The 20086-nt window shown below is 40.3% G+C and overlaps 1 protein-coding gene across 1 annotated transcript in view; it reads right to left on the bottom strand.

The window, feature by feature from the left end:
- Positions 1 to 4032: 4032 nt before the first annotated feature.
- Positions 4033 to 20086, bottom strand: part of LOC126109812 (translation initiation factor eIF-2B subunit alpha) — an 80342-nt gene continuing 64288 nt past the window's right edge. Inside the window, exon 8 of the mRNA XM_049914872.1 lies at positions 4033 to 4228. Within this exon, the coding sequence (XP_049770829.1) occupies positions 4073 to 4228 (156 nt within the window). The 3' untranslated portion in view covers positions 4033 to 4072. The remainder of the gene's footprint in view (positions 4229 to 20086) is intronic.

The following is a 20086-nucleotide window of genomic DNA, read 5'->3' on the forward strand; positions in this document are numbered from 1 at the left end:
CCACCTTCCCTACCCTCTGGCTCCTACCCTTGTAACCGCCCCCGGTGTAAAACCTGTCCCATGCACCCTCCCACCACCACCTACTCCAGTCCTGTAACCCGGAAGGTGTACACAATCAAAGGCAGAGCCACGTGTGAAAGCACCCACGTGATCTACCAACTGACCTGCCTACACTGTGATGCATTCTATATGGGAATGACCAGCAACAAACTGTCCATTCGCATGAATGGACACAGGCAGACAGTGTTTGTTGGTAATGAGGATCACCCTGTGGCTAAACATGCCTTGGTGCACGACCAGCACATCTTGGCGCAGTGTTACACCGTCCGGGTTATCTGGATACTTCCTACTAACACCAACCTATCCGAACTCCGGAGATGGGAACTTGCTCTTCAATATATCCTCTCTTCCCGTTATCCACCAGGCCTCAATCTCCGCTAATTTCAAATTTCCGCCACTCATACCTCACCTGTCATTCATCAACATCTTTGCCTCTGCACTTCTGCCTCGACTGACTTCTCTGCCCAAACTCTTTGTCTTTAAATATGTCTGCTTGTGTCTGTATATGTGTGGATGGATATGTGTGTGTGTGCGAGTGTATACCCGTCCTTTTTTCCCCCTAAGGTAAGTCTTTCCGCTCCCGGGACTGGAATGACTCCTTACCCTCTCCCTTAAAACCCACATCCTTTCGTCTTTCCCTCTCCTTCCCTCTTTCCTGATGAGGCAACAGTTTGTTGCGAAAGCTTGAATTTTGTGTGTATGTTTGTGTTTGTTTGTGTGCCTGTCGACCTGCCAGCACTTTCATTTGGTAAGTCACATCATCTTTGTTTATATATATATATATATATATATATATATATATATATATATATATATATATATATATATACACACAAAAATTAGGAAGTCATGTGGTTTCCTTGTGAGACTTGACCTCTCCTGCAATCAAAATACATGTCCGTGGCTAGTACCTGTGCAGTCAGTCTCCATACCACAGGGTCTTATTGTTTATGCGCCATGTCGAGACAGTTTAACTGAGTGTTATAGGCACTCAAGGGCTGATAAGAAACTGCCAGTTACTCAGAGAAAGAGCTAATGATATTGTTGCTCACTTGTTGTGACAATTGTGTCATGTGGAATTATGATGGCAATTTTGTAATTATGCTCGCATCTCAGTCACTGACACCTTCTAGCTGCAGCTGAGGTAATCTGCCAGTTTCTACTGGCCTGTGCCATCACTAGACAGTACTATTCACCTGCAATTGTTTTATTTCTTCATTTTGTACCTGTTCTCTATTGATCTAGTTTAACACGAATAGAGAAATAAAAACAACAGCGGTCCTAGGCCACCACACTGGAACTGACTTTATTGTGTGGTTTGACTTGTGGTTTTAGTCAAGCCAGCCAGTACCATAAATCCAAAAATTCACCCAATTTCAAGAGGGGTGGGGTACTTTCTGCCTACCTTTTTAAAATATTGTAATCTAGTTGGGTACTTTAGGTTTTAAAACATTCAAAAAGTATTTACCATTTATACTGATTTCTTATACCATATTCTGTAACTATTTTAAATTTTTCAGTGAAATTGAGCCTAAAAATTTAAGTCTTAGTAATGAATGTGACTTTTTGCAGCAAATGTCATATCCATATTTTCAGATCCAGGACTTCTTACACAGTGTTTTTTGTGTGTAAATTTTAATAACCTTCATAGAAATGACCTCAAAGATAAATCCGCAAAAAGACAACCATATGAGGAAGAAAATGACCTCAGAAATGAAATGTAAAATCGTTAAAAATGCGAACGTAGTGTAAGCAGTGCTGATTTAGCATGAATGTACAATATTTGCACTATACTCAAGTACAGAGACAAGGTTAAGGAGATAGATGCTTCAAAGGGAATGAGAAGAGTGTCTAAACAACGGTTTTGTATTCTGGACGATGTTATTCCTTTTATGGATAAAAGAAAAGCAATTGCGCTATTAATGAGAACATCATTTATGAGAAGGCAAGAATGATTTCTGCCGACCTCACTCAGATGATGCCAGGATCAACAGTCGGCAAAGAAGTGTTTAATGGAAGCTGTGGGTGGTTCGAGAACTTTCAGAGAAGAACTGGCATCCACAGGGGCATGGCGAAGCAGCCAGCTCTGACACAAAGGGAGCAGAGAACTTCATCAGCAACTTCAAAATGCTCATAGATTCTGAGGGTTATCTGCCGCATCAGGTTTGTAATTGTGACGAGACGGGTCTATTCTGAAAAAAGATCCGAAGCATACATTTATAACAACAGATGGAAGTGCATTATCTAGTCACAAGCCAATGAAAAACCATCTCACACTACTATTCTGTGCCAATGGAAGTAGTGATTTGAAAATTAAAATGTGGCTTGTTTACCATTCAGAAACTCCATGAGCCTCCAAAAAGTGTAAAGCCCAGAAGAGCAGGTTAAATATGATGTGGAGTTCCAACAACAAGGCTTGGGTGAAACGTGTTTTTTTTTTTTTTTTGTTGGATCAATGAAGTATTTGGCCCTTTGGTGAAAAAATATTTGCTTGAGATGAATTTGCCACTCCATGTCTTGCTTGTTACGGAACGCTCCAGCCCATTCTCTTGGCCTACAACCATCTCCTTGAGGAATTTCAGTTCATCAAGACCCAATTTCAGCCTCCCAACATCACTTCATTACTCCAGCCTATGGACAAGCAGATTATTTTTAAGAAGCTCTACACTAAGCACTCTTCAAGGACTACTTTCAGTTGACTGAACCTAGCAATCTCACTCACAGAGAGTTTTGGAAATATCTCTTCAACACCGTTGCCTGTGTAAAGATGATTGAAAAGGTGTAGGAAGGGGCTACGAAGAGAAATCTCACTCCTGCTTGGGAGAAGTGTTGGCCAGAGTGCATTGTCAAATATGACTCTTAGGCATTTGAGTCAGTAGTATCTGTGGAGTCAGTGGCCAACGAGATTGTGTCTTTGGCCATGAGCTTGGGACTAGAAGTGGATAACAATGATATCGATGGGCTTGTTGAAGATCAGAGCCAAGAAATGACCACGGAAGAGCTTATGGAGTTGGCAGTGTGTTTCACAGCAGGAAGTTGTGGAGAGGAGTTCTTCAGAGGAGGGAGGGGGGGGGGGGGAAGAGGAGGAGGAGGAGGAGGAGGAGGAGGAGGAGGAGGTGGTGGTGGTAACAACAAAGCAGCAATCTTCTGGCACAATGAGAGAGATGCTGAAAGCATGGGAATCGGTTGCATGGTAGCATCATACACTGAAAATCATCATCCCAACAAAGCAGTAGCTATGTGCACTACAAATTTATTTGACGAAAATGCTGTTTTGTATTTTTGCCAAGTGTTGAAGTGTCGGAAGAAACAAATGACTATAGTTATATGTCAAACAATGGAAAATCCAGGATGGCATGTAACAATATTATGAGAAGGAAAGTTGCTACTCACCATATAGCGGAGATGCTGAGCCTCAGATAGGCACAACAAAAAGAAACTCACAATTATAGCTTTCGGCCATTAAGGCCTATGTCAACATTAGACAGACAGACAGACAGACAGACAGACACAGACACACACACACACACACACACACACACACACACACACACACACACACTCACGCAAACACCACTCACACACACGACTGCTGTCTCAGGCAACTGAAACCACTCTCTCCGACTCAGCATCTCTGCTATATGGTGAGTAGCAACTTTCCTTCTCATAAAACTGTTAGTTATATGCCATGAATAATAAAGTACATAATACTGTATGTACAATTTTCTTTGAATAAATGGCATTAATAAGATAAAACTTTTAGTACTTTTTCTGCATAGAATGCATTATCATATTTTACATTAATTTATATGGGATAAATTGTTTTGCTCAATGTGTGTTTTGCACTACGAGTAAGATTCTGAAATGAATTATGCTCACCTCCCACAATTACGTTAGACAATACCAGGAGCACAGACAACTGACGACCAGTTTACTATGCTATCGAGGCAGTTTCAGAAAAATGGAACGGAATGACAGATGAGAAGAGTTTTATTACGAGAAGAGATGTGCTCTACAGGTACAGTTTGACGAGTTCGTCACTGACAGCAGACGGCGTGAGGATGCCAAGGTCCGTGAAGAGGAGGCTGATGTAGGAGGGAGGCGTGTAATCCACCAGCGGGTGCTCCTCCTGCAGGTCCTTCCCGTTCTCCAGCTTGCTCGTGGGATGCTGAAACAGGATGAGAAATAATCAAAACTAAATATTGCTGCACAAGAACTGTACGAGCAGTAAGTACAGTAAGTTGTGCAAAAAATAACATTAAAAAAAGTCTATATCCAACTCAGCATTATGCTCATTCATAGTGCAAATAAGTGTTTCACTCAATTAAGCAACCCGGTGAGCCAAAAAGTTTGATCGATTGAGTGAGGAGAGTATGGGACTAAATGGCGAGATCATCACCCCCACGATTCCAAAGTTACACATGGGAGAGAGAGGGTCTGCTGAAAGTGCAGAGGAGTCAAACTATAAAAATGATAAATTTACAACACACACACACCAGAAGGTATAAAATGGTAGCCCAAGTCTAAAAACTGGGAAAACATAGGGATAAAAGAGTGGTCTATGCAGAGGGGAGTGGTCTATGCAGAGGGGAGTGGTCATGGGTCCCAGACCAAGAAATCATGGAGAGAGGCCCAAACCTCAACCATCTCTTCCCTGATCCAGGAGCAAAGCAAAACCTTATATCTGAAAATAAAAACCGCTTTCACAGAAGAAACTGAGGACCTATTCAACCACCCGTGAATCGTCTGCCAATATTAAATTTAAGGAATCTGGAAGACAATACTTAGGACGAAGGGCCAAAACAAGGGGACATTCCAACAATATATGGGATACTGTCAATCTGGCTACACAACCACAGTGTGGGGTTGGTTCATTATGCAAGAGAAAACAATGGGTTAGCCTAGTATTATCAATTCATAGGCAGCATAAGACAGTGGACTCCTTCCAACAGAAGCAGAAAGAAGAGCTCCAAATGGCAGTAGACTCCTCGATTGTGCCGAGTTTATTACTGTGAGCAGTAGTGCACCCGATGTCATTCCACTTTTGGGTAAAGAAAGATTTGACATAGATATCCGCATATCTGTAGATGGAATCGTGAAAGGTAATGGGGGCAAGTATCTGCTCTAATCAAATGGTCAGCGAGTTCATTACTTGGGATGCACACATGACTTGGAATCCAGAGAAAGACATTTGAGCATTGGAATCCAGAGAAAGACAACTGAGCAGGTGGTACGGCCAAGGGCAGAGAGGTGGTCACGGATAGCAGAGACCAAAGGGTGACGAGAGTAGCACTGGTCGTTAGCCTGCAGGCTGCTCATTGAGTCGGTAAATATTAAAACACTATGGAGGGAAGCACGAGTAACAAAATGGACAGCCCTGTTAATGGCTAGCAGCTCCACTGTGAACACACTACATAATCCGGGCAATTACAACCAGCAGGAGACGTGGAAGCATATTCTGCCTTATCTATTGTCTTAGAACCATCAGTGCAGAAGGTGGTAACACCCTGGAACTCTGCAAGGATGGAACATACAATGCACTGGAAAACCATAGGGCAACAGACACCTTAGGACTGTGGAATAGGTCAGTTTTAATCCATTGTCTAGGCACCAACCAAGGGGACATGTGGGAGGAAATACATGGAGTGGATTCCATGGAGTGGAGATAGATCCTGACAGAGAGAAGTGAGACATATTCTAACCAGCAATCTCAGCTGCGGGCAGTTATCAGGAGGGATACATCTCTCGTTTGCAAAGAGGACAGATTACATGGGATGGTCAGGGAATTGGCAACTGGCGATTGCATAAGAAACCAGTTGGCTCCATCATATTTGTAGAGGGGGAATCCTCACTTCTGTGAGGAGACTGTCAACACAACTAGCATAAAAGGCACCAATAGCCATGCGCACTCCTCAATGGTGAACTGGGTCAAGTATTTTCAGAATGGAAGGAGCCACTGAGCCATAAACCTGACTATCATAATCTTCTCTGGACCACACCAGAGCACAGTAAAGATGGAGAAGAGGAGCACAGCCTGCAGGAAGCGAAGAGCATTAAGCATCTGCATGAATGTAGTCTTCAGGTGGCGAATGCGAAGCAGCAATGTCAGCCTTTAGGACTATGCTACAACATCGAGGAGCTGGTCACCTAAATAAATTTGAGGATTGGGTTGTAGTGCGGGTTGATGACAAAAATGTATAACCCGCATTTTGGAGGGAGAAAACTGGAAGCTATGGAAGATGGCCTACACAGAGGCCCATCAGATGGCACCTTGGAGCCAGCGCTCAGCAGATGCTACCGAGTGGAAGCTGCACCAGATGTAAAATCGTCGACGTACAATGCCAGGGTAACTACAGGTTACAAACCTATTGATGGCTATGAGGAAAAGCGTGACACTTAATACAGAACCCTGTGGGATACCATTATCCTGAATCCGAGGGGTGCTGAGTGAAGTGCCAACTCACACCAGAAGAGCCAATGAGATAAAAACTCAGAGATAAAAATCTCAAAGAGTCCATGGAAGCCCCAGTCATGGCGGGTAATGAAAATGTGATGGCACTAAGGCGTGTCGTATGCTTTATGTGGTGCGCTAAGTCGTATCGTATGCTTTATGTAGGTCAAAGAAGGTGACAAGGTGCCAGTGGTTAGTAAGAGCCTATCGGATTGCTGTTTGCAATCTGAGTAAACGGTCAGTTGGTAATGTCATCGCTTGATGTCAGCAATGCCTGGATACCTGTGGCCACCCCTTCCAGCATCTCTTATAAACAGGTAACTACATGCTTTTTAACATTACTATTGTCTGTTCTTTTTTTTTAGTTATTTCATTGTCACTTGAGTCTCAGTTGGGAGTTATACCATTTTATGTGGGACACCATGTAGCTTTTGCAGATTTAGAGAAAGCTTTTAACAGCGTTGAGTGAGCTGTATTCTTTGAAATTCAGAAGGTAGCAGGGGTACTGAAATTCTGAAGGTAGCAGGGGTAAAACGTCCAAAAATAATAACCTAATAGTTGAATTTATATTTACTATTACCAGATTTCTCTTTTTCAGAACTGCTTTTATTGCTATGCCGGCCTGCCGTTCACATCCTCTCTACTATGACCATCATCAGTAATTTTGGTGCCCAAATTACAAAACCCACCTACTACTTTCAGTGCTTTGTTTCCTAATCCAAGTCTCTCAGCATCCCTTAATTTAACTCAACACATTCTATTACTCTCATTTTACTTCTGTTGATGATCATCTTATAATCTCTTTTCCAGTCACTACCGATTCAACTGCTCTTCCAAGTCAGTGACAATTTCAATACCAACAGCACCACAAATGTTTTATTTCTTCTTTGTTTCCAAATTTCTCCTTAAGTTTCTTTACTACTTGTTCAATGTACATACGAGGGTAAGTCAATTATTATCTGCAATTCAGTTATATTTTTGTTTATTTTGGTAGTACTGTTGTTTTACATTGATGGCGCATGCTTTATTTATTTGTTGTTATAGCTTTGCAATTTTCAAGCTGCTATGTTAGTTTCGTTATTGCTGCCATGCTGTTAATCATGGCTGCTCCACTGTCTATTTGCACCAAAGAAGACCAACATGCAGTGCTCTGTTTTTTGTGGTCGGAAATCAGGGGCCAAAATTCATCGAAGACTTTTGGTACAGTACGGGAACAGTTTTTTGCCACAGTGGAATGTCTACAAACTAATTGAAAAATTTCAAAATGGTCGCACAAGTATTACGCGCAATGAAGGAGCTGGATGACCATTTACCGCCACCAACGAAGAAACCATTGAGCGTTTACATGAAATGATTCTCTTTGACAGACGATTAACTATTGACAAAGTATCACATCATCCGCAAATTAGTCATGGTTCTGTCTACGAAATTATTCACAACAAACTTGGGCTTCATAAAGTGTGTGCAAGATGGGTCCCAAAACAACTCACACAGTTGCATAAACAAACATGCTTGGAGATCTGCAAAAAATGCTTGGATCACTATGGTAATGAAGGGGACAACTTCTCAGACAGGATTATTAGTGGTGGCGAAACATGGATCCATCATTACAAGCCGGAGAGTAAACGGCTGAGTATGGAATGGAAACATCAAAATTCGCCATGCCAGAAAAAGTTCGCAGGAAAACTGATGCCTACGGTGTTTTGGGACACACAAGGTCCAGTACTAGAACATTATGGGGAAAGGGGCACAACAGTAAACAGTGTACGATACAGTGAGATGCTTACTGCCAGGCTAAAGCCTACAGTTCGAAGCAAACACCGAGGATTGCTATCAAAAGGTGTTGTGTTGTTGCACAACAGTGACCATCTGCATACTGCTTCCCACACTGCTGACATGCTCCAGAAACTTGATCATCCTCCATACAGTCCTGATCTTGCCCATTCTGACTATCACTTGTTTGGTCTACTCAAAGAGGCATTAAGAGGTCGTCGATTTGCCTCGGACGAAGCAGTGAAAGAAGGGGTGCATTCCTGGCTCGCAGCTCAACTGAGAACCTTTTTTATGAGGGTATCAGGAAGCTCGTTCAACGATGGACTAAGGGTGTTGAAATGCAAGGAGACTATGTCGAAAAATAATGTTCTTGTAAGTTTCCTATCTGATTACAATAAAATTGTATAGCTACTTTGCGGATAATAATTGACTTACCCTTGTATTGAAACAACATTGGGGAGGGGCTACAACCCAGTCTAACTCCATTCTCTACCACTGCTTCTGTTCCATGCCCTTTGACTTTAGTAGTGTTATGTCTGTGCTTGCTGATGTTTTCAATCCCTGTATTTTACCCCCGCTACCTTCAGAATTTCAAAGAGTACAGACTAGCCAACACTGTCAAAAGCTTTATCCAAATGTACAAAAACACTAGAAACATACAGTGAGGTGGCAAAAGTTATGGGATACCTTCCAATATCATGTCAGATCTCTTTTTGTCCCGTGTAATGCAGCTACTCGATATGGCACGAACTCAACAAGTAGTTGGAGGTACCCTGCAGAAATATTGAGCCATGCTGCCTCTACAGCCAACCATAATTCTGAAAGTGTTGGCGGTGCAGGGGTTCGTGCCATAAATGTTCGATGGCATTCATGTTGAGTGATCTGGGTGGCCAAACCATTTGCTTGAATTGTCCAAAATGTTCTTCAACCCAATTGCGAACAACTGTGGTCCGATGACACGGTGCATTGTCATTCATAAAAATTCCATCATTGTTTGGTAACAAGACATCCGTGAATGGCTGCAAATGGTCTCCGAGTAGTCAAACATCCAGAGATCCCAGTCTATTCCCTGTCAACACAGCCAACACCATTATGGAGCTACCACCAGCTTACACAGTGCCCTGTTGACAACTTGAGACCATGGCTTTGTGGGATCTGCACCACATTCAAACCCTACCATCAGCTCTTACCAACTGAACTAGGACACGGTTTCCCAGTTGTCTAGAGTTTAATCGATATGGTCACGAGCCCAGGAGACTCTGGAGGTGATGATATGCTGTTTGCAAAGGCTCTCGCATTGGTTGTCTGCTGCCATAGATCATTAATGCAAATATTGCCGCACTGTCCTAAAGGAGACGTTTATCGTACGTTCCCTATTGATTTCTGCGGTTACTTCCCGCAGTGTTGCTCGTCTGTTAGCACTGACAACTCTACGCAAATGCTACTGCTCTCAGTAGTTAAGTGAAGGCCCTCGGCCACTGCATCATCTGTGGTGAAAGGTAATGCTTGAAATTTGGTATTATTGGCACACTCTTGACACTGTAGATCTCAGAATATTGAATTCCCTAACAGTTTCTGAAATCAAATATCCCACGAGTCTAGCTCCAACTACCATTCCGCATTCAAAGTCAGTTATTCCCATCGTGCAGTCATAATCACGTGAATCACCTGAGTGCAAATCACAGCTCCACCAATGACCTGCCTTTTTACACTTGTGTATGCGATACTGCCACTGTCTGTATAAGTGCATATTGACATCCCACGACTGTCATCTCTGTGTAGATTTGCCGTTATTCGGTCTATCTTCTAAGCTAAGTGTTCGGTCAGTATGGCCTCACGTGTTCCTACATTTCTCTGGAGCCCCGAGTCCAGCTTTTACTAGTTTTTCCGTTCTTCTGTATACAATTCGTGTCCGTATTTTGCAATCGTGACTTCTTAAAATGGCAGTTGAATAATATTCACACATGTCAGCACCTGCCTTCTTTGGAAATGGAATTCTTGGAGTCTGGAGGTATTTTGCTCATCTGATATATCTTGTGTACAAGGTGGAACAGTTTCCTCATAGCTGGCTTTCGCAGGGATCTAAGTAATGCTGAGGGAATGTTGTCTGCTCCAGGGAACTTGTTTTGGCTAAGGTCTTTCAGAGCTCTGTCATAAGTCTCCTCGGAGTATTGTATTGCCCATTGGCTCCTCTTTATTTACTTCCCTTTCTATAATACGGTCTTTAATTTTGTTTCAGCACTACCGTATTTACTCGAATCTAAGCCGCACCTGAAATTTGAGACTTGAAATTCAAGGGGAGAGAAAAGTTTTAGGCTGCACCTCCAAATCGAAACAATGTTGGTCCATTGTAATATGAGACACAATTTAGGCCGAATGAATGATGATACAGCTACAGTAGTTAGGTTCGAGTCGTAAGCTTAGCAGGTAAGCTTTACCAGGTAGCCATTGCCATGTGCAGGCACTCCGTCTGTATTTATATTGGTACCCTTCCTTTTTCACGTGCTTCGTCTGATTTGAACTGATTGCTTATTTTTCTTTGATCTGATAAGTGCCGTTCTCTTTGTTTAGATTAGATTAGATTTACTTTCATTCCAATTGATCCGTAGTGAGGAGGTCCTCCAGGATGTGGAACATGTCAGAAAAACAACAATACATGACAAATATTTACAACTAAAACAAATAAGCTAATGTACCATTCCACAGGTCCCAAGTGGAATGATCGTCATTTTTTAATGAACACTAAGAGTCATTTCACAAATACTAATGCACTGAATTTAAAATAAAAAAGTTTTTTATTTATTTATAAGGTAATAAACATGTAATACAACTACTGTAATACTTATTTACAATGAACACATTACTGCACTGAAATGGTGCAGAAGTTAGATTATACTTACACACAACCACACACACACACACACACACACACACACACACACACACACACACACACAGACACAGACACATAAATTTTCAGTGAACACATTACTGCACTGAAATTGTGCAGAAGTTATGTTGTACTTATATACAAATCAGTTGGTTTTACTAAGAAATTCATCAATGGAGTAGAAGGAGTTGGCCACCAATAAATCCTTTAGGCTTCTCTTAAACTGAATTTCATTGGTTGTTAAGCTTTTTATGGCTGCTGGCAAGTTATTGAAAATGTGTGCTCCTGAATAATACACACCTTTTTGTACAAGACTAAGTGACTTTAAATCCTTGTGAAGATTATTCTTATTTCTAGTATTGATTCCATGAATTGAGCTGTTGGTTTGAAAAAGTGATATATTTTTAATGACAAATTTCATTAAGGAATAAATATATTGGGAAGCTGTAGTTAGTATCCCTAGTTCCTTAAACAGGCTTCTGCAGGATGTTCTTGAGTTCACACCACATATAATTCTTACTGCACGTTTTTGTGCCCGGAAAACTTTAGCTTGGCTTGATGAATTACCCCAAAAAATAATCCCATATGACATTATGGAATGAAAGTAAGCATAGTATGCCAGCTTTTTCATTTTTATATCCCCTATGTCTGACAAAATTCGCATTGCAAACAGAGATTTGTTAAGACGCTTCAGCAGTTCTGTGGTGTGCTCCGCCCAGTTGAATTTATTATCAAGCTGTAATCCCAAGAATTTAACACTGTCCACTTCTTCTATCTTCTTGTCATCGTATGTTAGGCATATACTCTTGGGACACCCCTTACAAGTTCTGAACTGCATATAGTGTGTTTTTTCAAAGTTTAGTGACAAAGAATTGGCTAGGAACCAGTGATTAATGTCCACAAATATTTTATTGGCTGATCTTTCTAAGATTACACTTGATTTGCTATTTATTGCAATGTTTGTATCATCGGCAAACAAAACAAACTTGGCATCTGGTAATGTTACTGATGAAAGGTCATTGATATACACAAGGAAAAGTAAGGGCCCCAAAATGGAACCTTGTGGGACCCCACATGTAATTAGTTCCCAGTTGGATGATGCCTGATAGCTTGATACATGTCTCTTTCCTAATAACACCCTTTGTTTCCTGCCAGAGATATAAGATTTGAACCATTTTGCAGCATTTCCTGTTACACTATAATATTCTAGTTTACTTAAAAGGATATTGTGATTTACACAGTCAAATGCCTTTGACAGATCACAAAATATACCAGTTGCCTGCAATTTTTTGTCTAATGAATTAAACACATTTTCACTGTAAGTGAAGATAGCCTTCTCAATATCAGAACCTTTTAGAAATCCAAACTGTGACTTTGACAGTATGTTATTTGAGATAAGATGGTTATAAAGACGACTGTACATTACTTTTTTGAAAATTTTTGAGAATGCTGGTAACAGTGAAATTGGACGGAAATTTGATGCTATTTCTTTATCTCCCTTCTTAAACAGTGGCTTAACTTCAGCATATTTCAGCCATTCAGGAAATATTCCACTGATAAACGACTGGTTACACAGATAGCTTAATATGTTACTTAGCTCAGAATCACATTCTTTAATTAACTTTGTTGATATTTCATCATACCCACTAGATGTTTTTGATTTTAAAGATTTTATGATGGACATTATTTCTGTTGGGGTAGTGAGGGTCAAATTCATATTATGGAAGTTACTTGAAATGTCTGGTCTAAGGTAATCCATAGCAGCATCTACCGAACCTGACAACCCCATCTTTTCAGTAACAGTTATAAAATGTTTGTTAAAAAGTTCTGCAACACTATACACATCTGTCACCAATGTATCATTTACTCTTAATGCTATTTGTTCCTCTTCATGTCTGGTTCTACCGGTCTCCTCCTTCACTATATCCCATATTGTCTTTATTTTGTTATCTGATATGACTATCTTTTCCTTGTAATATATTTGCTTTGACATCCGTATTACAGTCTTTAATATTTTGCAGTATTTCTAATAATGCGCTATAGCATCAACATTGGAAATGTTTCGGATTGACAGATACAGTTTTCTTTTTGTTTTACAAGATACCCCTATTCCTCGAGTAATCCATGGCTTCTTTGTAGACTTTGCTCTAACCTTGGTAAGTTTTGGGGGAAAGCAGTGTTCAAATAAGGTAAGCACTTTATTAGCAAAAATGTTATATTTTTCATTCATGCCATGAGCACTGTAAACATCAGTCCAGTGAATGTCTCTGAGGAGTGTCCTAAAATAATCAATTTTTGGCTTACTGATTACCCTCTTGAGCTCAGATTTAACAGATTTTATATCCTGTTCAGTATTAACATTTAACAGAAGGAACTGCATGTCATGGTCTGAGAGGCCATTGACTATTGGTTTTGTAATATAATTTTGTTCATTGGACTTTTCTATAAAGATATTATCAATGGCTGTTTGTGAGCAAGTGGCTATCCTAGTGGGGAACTTTACTGTGGGAATTAAGTTGAATGATAGTGTTACTAACTCAAATAAGTTCTTATTGGGAGAGTCTTTAAGGAAATCTACATTGAAATCACCAGCAACCACTATTTCCTTGTTTTTGGTTGTTAAATGGGCCAGTACAGCTTCAAGGTGGTTTACAAACAGATTAAAGTTACCTGCAGGTGCTCGATATACACTTAATATTATGAAAGATTTTTTGTGAAAATCTAATTCTGTTGCACATGCTTCCATATGCTGTTCTAGGCAAAATTTATGAATGTCTATGTTCTTAAATTTATGACAGTTCCTGATGAATGTGGCAACTCCTCCTTTCTCCATTTCTGATCTACAAAAGTGAGATGCTAACCTAAACCCTGTAACACTTAAAAGTTCTATACCAGTGGTCACATGATGTTCCGAGAGGCAGATTATGTCAGCTGGGTTTGAAGACTCTAATTCATCTATGCAGATAGTTAATTCATTAATTTTATTTCTCAGTCCTCGAATATTTTGATGCAATAAAGATAGCTGACATTTCACATTGACTGAGTTAAAATTGGGTGGAGTTAAAATATCTGCTGACAGTTGAAAATTCTTAACCAATGGTTGTTTATGTTGATGTAATAAGCTGGAATTATGTTTTTTGATTTCTTTCTCAAACTGAAGATTTGTCTCAGTTCTAACCTCTCTTAAAATTTGCTTTCTTTCTGTCCTCCCTACCCTAAAAAAGGGTCTTTTCTGAATCCTACAACCACTGGTATTTTACCACTCATGACAGTGCCTCCCCCCTTTAACTTTCCTGCTATTTCCCCAGCCAATTTACCCTTCCCCTTCCTGTTGAGGTGAAGGCCATGCCTAGTATAATCCCACCTACTGATAGAATCAACATGAACCACACCAATGTGTGACCCCGCACCCGACATGAGCAGCCTTTCCAGCTCCAAATTAACTCTCTTGACAGAAGAGTTCAAATGAGGTCGGTCATGGCGCCCAAAAACAGATACAAACTCAACACTGGTATGCCTCGATGCTGATGCAATCTTCGCCAGGTCACACTCTATACTGTACCCAGGATCTCTGTCAATACTGTTACCTGCCCCACCCACTATAACCACGGTGTCTTCCTTAGTGAAATCTTTGCAAAGTTATCCTAAATCCTCTGTCACCTGCTCCAGACCAGCACTAGGTTTAAAAAAATTGGTGACCTGGTATTCTGATCCTAGTTCATCCTGCAAGAGTTGGCCAACACCTCTATGCAAGAGTTGGCCAATGTTTATGGCACTCTCCGCTGAAAATGCATTACTGTACTGTGTCATGCATTGTTTGTCGCATTCTGATAATGAGTGTTTACGACCTGACACCGCTCGCGGCATGGCTTGCTTTTGTGCACGCTACCGCCGCTTCCAAGTAAAGAGAGAGAGAGAGAGAGAGAGAGAGAGAGAGAGAGAGAGAGAGAGAGAGAGAGGAGAATCGTCTCATTAGCGAAACAATGGCAAGAGACTGCTATTTGTTGTTACTTACACTGTTGCTTTCTTTGATAATGATCAACAAGAACCAAATAATAGACTGCGTATGATAAATGTTCTGAATGAGAGTTTAGGGAAAATTTTTCTCCATTTGAAAATCTTTTCAGACACCTCTTTACTACATTACATTCTACACAGAGATTAGAGTCATCTTAGATTTAAAAATCTAGTCAATTGCTGTGCTTAATTTGTGACTGTATCACTATTAGGCATAAGAATAATACGAATATAAACATGACATGATATGTATATTCTTCCACGTTTGCTGTTGTCTCACTCTAGTTTCGTAGTTTATCAGGCAGACAGGATTTAAATGAGATAGCAGTGAATATGAAAGAATACATGGCAAAATGTTTATATTCGTATTATTCTTATGCTGAAGAGAATACTGCATGTGATTCAAAATTCATAAAAGTTCCTATTAGCAACCATCTCTTCTCACAGGTAGGAAAAAATTCAGAACATAGAGTTGGCCATATTGACAAACATCCCAAACAGTCTTGCCAGTCAGATTTTTGTAGTACATTGAAATGCTGCTACATTCAAAGTGAACAATATGGAATTTGTATTTACTTCGATGGATAATGTATGAAAATGCAGTGATCGAAACTCGGGGCGGAGAAGAAAGCTTGTCTTCCACCTTTTTTTAAGTTTATTTACTGACGCAGAGGTTTTGGCGCCAGTATTTATCTATGTGCCTGCAAAGCATTCCTGTGTAGCGCTACATATATTCGATGGCAGAAGTTAGTTGTGGCAACATCTATCAAAATTTTTCAGAACTTCCGCTTACTTTGCACTCGATTCTAAGCCGCAGGCAGTTTTTTGGATTACAAAAACTGGAAAAAAAAGTGCGGCTTAGATTCGAGTAAATACGGTATATACCTTCTATATATTCATTCTACATTTCAGCCTTCCCTTATTTGCTGAGTATAGGCTTGCCATCTGAACTCTTAACATTCATATACTGTAAATTATTATACAAAGCTGCAATCAAAATACTTTCATGGAGGAATAAAGTCCTACTTTTTACTAAGATAGATAAAACGATAAAGTGAAAATGAATTTTTTTCTATCCAGCAATCTTTATCCACTGTCAAGATATGACGGTTTAAAGGAGAGCTAAATGTAGCACGTAAAATTCATTTGTATGTGAACTGAATACGTAGAAATTGTTTACAGTACATCAGATAAATATAAAATGCATTCTTACATTAAAAATGAAAAGTTGCTTTTCAAAATCTAGCTTCACTGGATTTTACAGGCACAACACATGGGTTTTGTGACCTTTTTATGCATGTCACTGCTAAGTTTCAAGTGAGTGTGAATTGTTTGGATTTTTGTACGAAGATAGGCAAATACATGTAATTAACGATCATCCTGTTGTTCTGTGAAAGCTTTATTGGTTACCACAATGTAAGCAACATAGTTTGAAAGACAATAAAAAAACCTATACTGGGTCAGTCATTGTCCGAGTCAACAAAAGTCTACATTGGTTACCAAGCTATGGCAGTCTAATGTGAAAATTATGGTAGTGTAAAAGTTGGGAAATAGAATGAACAATGCCCCTGTTATAGCACAAAAAAGGCAAATATGCCCTGGGCAGAGTCAGAGATGTAAAAGTACAGAACTAGCTTTACAACTTATCTGGCAGCTTCAAAACCATTAAAATCAAAACATACTGATATGTTCACACTCTTTTTTACAAGTTGACCCTACTCCCACAGTGCAGAACAAAAAAGGCCTAATGAACTTATGTCAGGAAATGCACGATTTCCATTCTAGAGATCATTTACACAATCATACATTGTTACAGAGACTGCAGTCTAATATGAACTGTACCATGCAGCCACAGTTACAGCATGTGTTGAAAATGGTTTCCAGGTGTCTCAATGGATGTGTGTACACCCTGTATCATTATCTGTCTCACACGTTCATATCAGCCAGGCTGCATCTCAACAGCATCAAAGGCAGCATGTATACGCTGCTCCAGTGTCTCCACATCTGAAAGGGCTCTGCACACATGACACTTTTGAGATGGTACCATAACTGGAAATTGCACGTGTTGAGACCTGGTGAATGAGCAGGCCATGCAACTGGACCCCCCCGTCAGATCCATCGACCGAGGAAGACACGATTGAGATGCGTCTGGACGTTAGCGGCAAAGTGGACCAGAGCACCATCTTGGCGGCAGCAACGTAACCCTTAGAATCATCAATGGAACTTCTTCCAGCAGGGAGGCAAAGTCACCCGCAAGAAATGCCGATAGTTCCGGCTTTTTAGACTGGTCCCAAAATATGTTCGCCTATTACCCCGGCCCACACATTCTGGATGCACTGATGCTGATAATTCACTGACACCATACCCTGAGGGTTCTGCATACTGTCCCACAGATGACTGTTATGAAAACTCAAGATACCACTCTGCATAAAGGTACTCTCACCTGTGAATACGATGCATGATACAAATCCTGAAATCGTGGTTACCTGGTGAAGAAACCAGTGACAAAACTGCTCCCGATGTGGAAAGTCTGTTGCTAGTAAGCCCAGTACATGCTGTAAGTGATAAGGGTAGTAAGAATTGTCATGGAGAATGTTACACACACCCGTCTGGCTTACCCCGTACTGGTGCACTTACTGGCTGGTACTGATACCGCGGGTGCCTTCCGCAGTGTTGATCACATTTTCCTCCAAGTCTCGTGTGAACATTTCGGGTGCCCTTCACGATATCCTGCTTCCTGAAATGACCCTACCTCACACAAATGGCAAAACACTGTTGCAAAAATTGAATGCTGTGGTTGTTATTGGCAGGGATAGGTCTCCTGTTACAACGTTGCTGTCTGCCACCCGTTGCCTGTTGCCATTTGCCTTTCCCTACGTAAACACGTCAGCACGCTCTCGATTAGAATATGAAACGATTGTGTACAATGCTGTAACACATCCACTACAAGGTGAGTCAGCAAGAGAAGTGGATCGAACACAACACTGCCAATTACTATGGCAGGAGAGAGCGCTAGATCATGATGTATGAGGAACAGTACCACCCTCCAGGAGGAAATCATGCATACTGTAACTGTGGCTGCATGGTAGCATGTATCAGACCGCAGTCTCTGTAATAAAGTACTATTGAACAAATGGTCTCTAGCATGGAAACTATGCTTTCTGGACATAAGGTCATTTGACCTTTTTTGTACTGTATACGCTCATTGTTTGCAAATGGGGTGAAAAAAGCACCCTGTATAATATCATATGGCTGATGAGCGTACATGAATAGCTAAAAAAAAAAGTTTTCCTGGGGCAGTAAAATTTCTGTGGTGTATTTGTTCCTGAAGGGACTGTAAAGGAGTTGATTACTTGGTGTGGGGAGGGGAGGGTGTGATATTTCTCTCCACGGGGACCATTTCTTCCCCATACCAACACCCTGTATTAAGTATGGTTAGGGGTGTAAGAACAAGTAGACACAAATTTATGTACTTCTAGAGTGTGGGATGCACCTATTAAAGGAAGTATCCAAGAGTGGGGGTGCAGCTATAATTGGAAATATTCCAGAGTGGGATGCATGCATCCTAAACTTTAATGACACCTTGTGTCATATTGCTCAACATGACAAATACCAAGTTGGACAACATGATGGCATGTCATGTTACACAGCATGACAAGTATCATGTTACTTCACTGGTCATATATATGACATGACTTTGGTATTAATACCAAACAAGTAAAACAGTGGGAAGACATCAAGATGTATGATTTAAATGTCCTTGAAGCTGCCAGATAAGTTGAAAAGCTAGTTTCCACCTATGACATTCATAACTCGGCCCAGGACACATTCACCTTTTTTTGTGCTGCAGTAGGAGTATTTTTCATTCTCGTCAAAATAATATGCAATGGGCTTGATGGATGTTATACTGAGAAATTTTTTGTAGAGAAGAATGTCATATGCTAATTTTGAATTATCAAATCATGCCCAGAACAGATTATTTAGGTATCTAGATACTGATGATATCAGTATAGATCACTTGAAGCTCAGGTTCAGTTTTTCGTTTTGTACATCCTACCATTCCAGTATGGACCCAACACTGAGAGCACTATCATTTTTAAGAGGCCAAACATAAAATGTGGGGACACATTCAGAACAGAGAGCAAGAAAATTTCAATACATAACTTTTCATGCAATAAAAATCAATGCCATTGCTCAGAAAAAAAAATCCACGTCTAAGAAGGACTTATTCTCTACAATAATTATTTCACTTTTCTTCAGAACATCAAACTTCCAGAGTTTGTACAAGTTTCTCGCCAGAGAAGCATCAAGATACAAGTGAGCTATTACAATATGACAATAGGCTATTTTCCTGTGTTAAAAATATGGTTCAGAGTGTTGTTATTCGGAGTGATTACGACATTCAAAAAACATTTACTGTCAATATTCTCACAAAATATCAGTTATTTTTATGTAATTAAAGCTTTAAAATCACTAGATCCCAAGATTTGGTCACATTATCGAAAATGCTCTGTTATTGGCTGAAGCTCTTGTAACGTCACAGACTAGGAGTAAGACGATGCTATATGTGTTTCACAGGAGTATTAGCTGAAGTTACTAAGTTTTTATGTATTTTTTCTGCAAATAGTTAAGCTACTTAGTATGGAAAATGCACTTACAACATTTAAGTAACAATAGACAGGAATTTTGTGAATGCTGATGGTGGGAATATTACAAAAATTGATGTGTTTATGCTCCACTCAATTAGAGCGGCGATATTTGTCATGACGGACATTCTTTTCCCTGCTCTCTGCAACATCATTAAACCTGCTCAAAACTAAGGAATTGTGGAACTTTTGCAAATGGGTCTATATCCTATATCTAGATTGTTGAGGTCAGTCATGAAATCCGACCCA

Source organism: Schistocerca cancellata, chromosome 12 (assembly GCF_023864275.1).
Source record: "Schistocerca cancellata isolate TAMUIC-IGC-003103 chromosome 12, iqSchCanc2.1, whole genome shotgun sequence".
NCBI classification, from domain to species: Eukaryota; Metazoa; Arthropoda; class Insecta; order Orthoptera; family Acrididae; genus Schistocerca; species Schistocerca cancellata.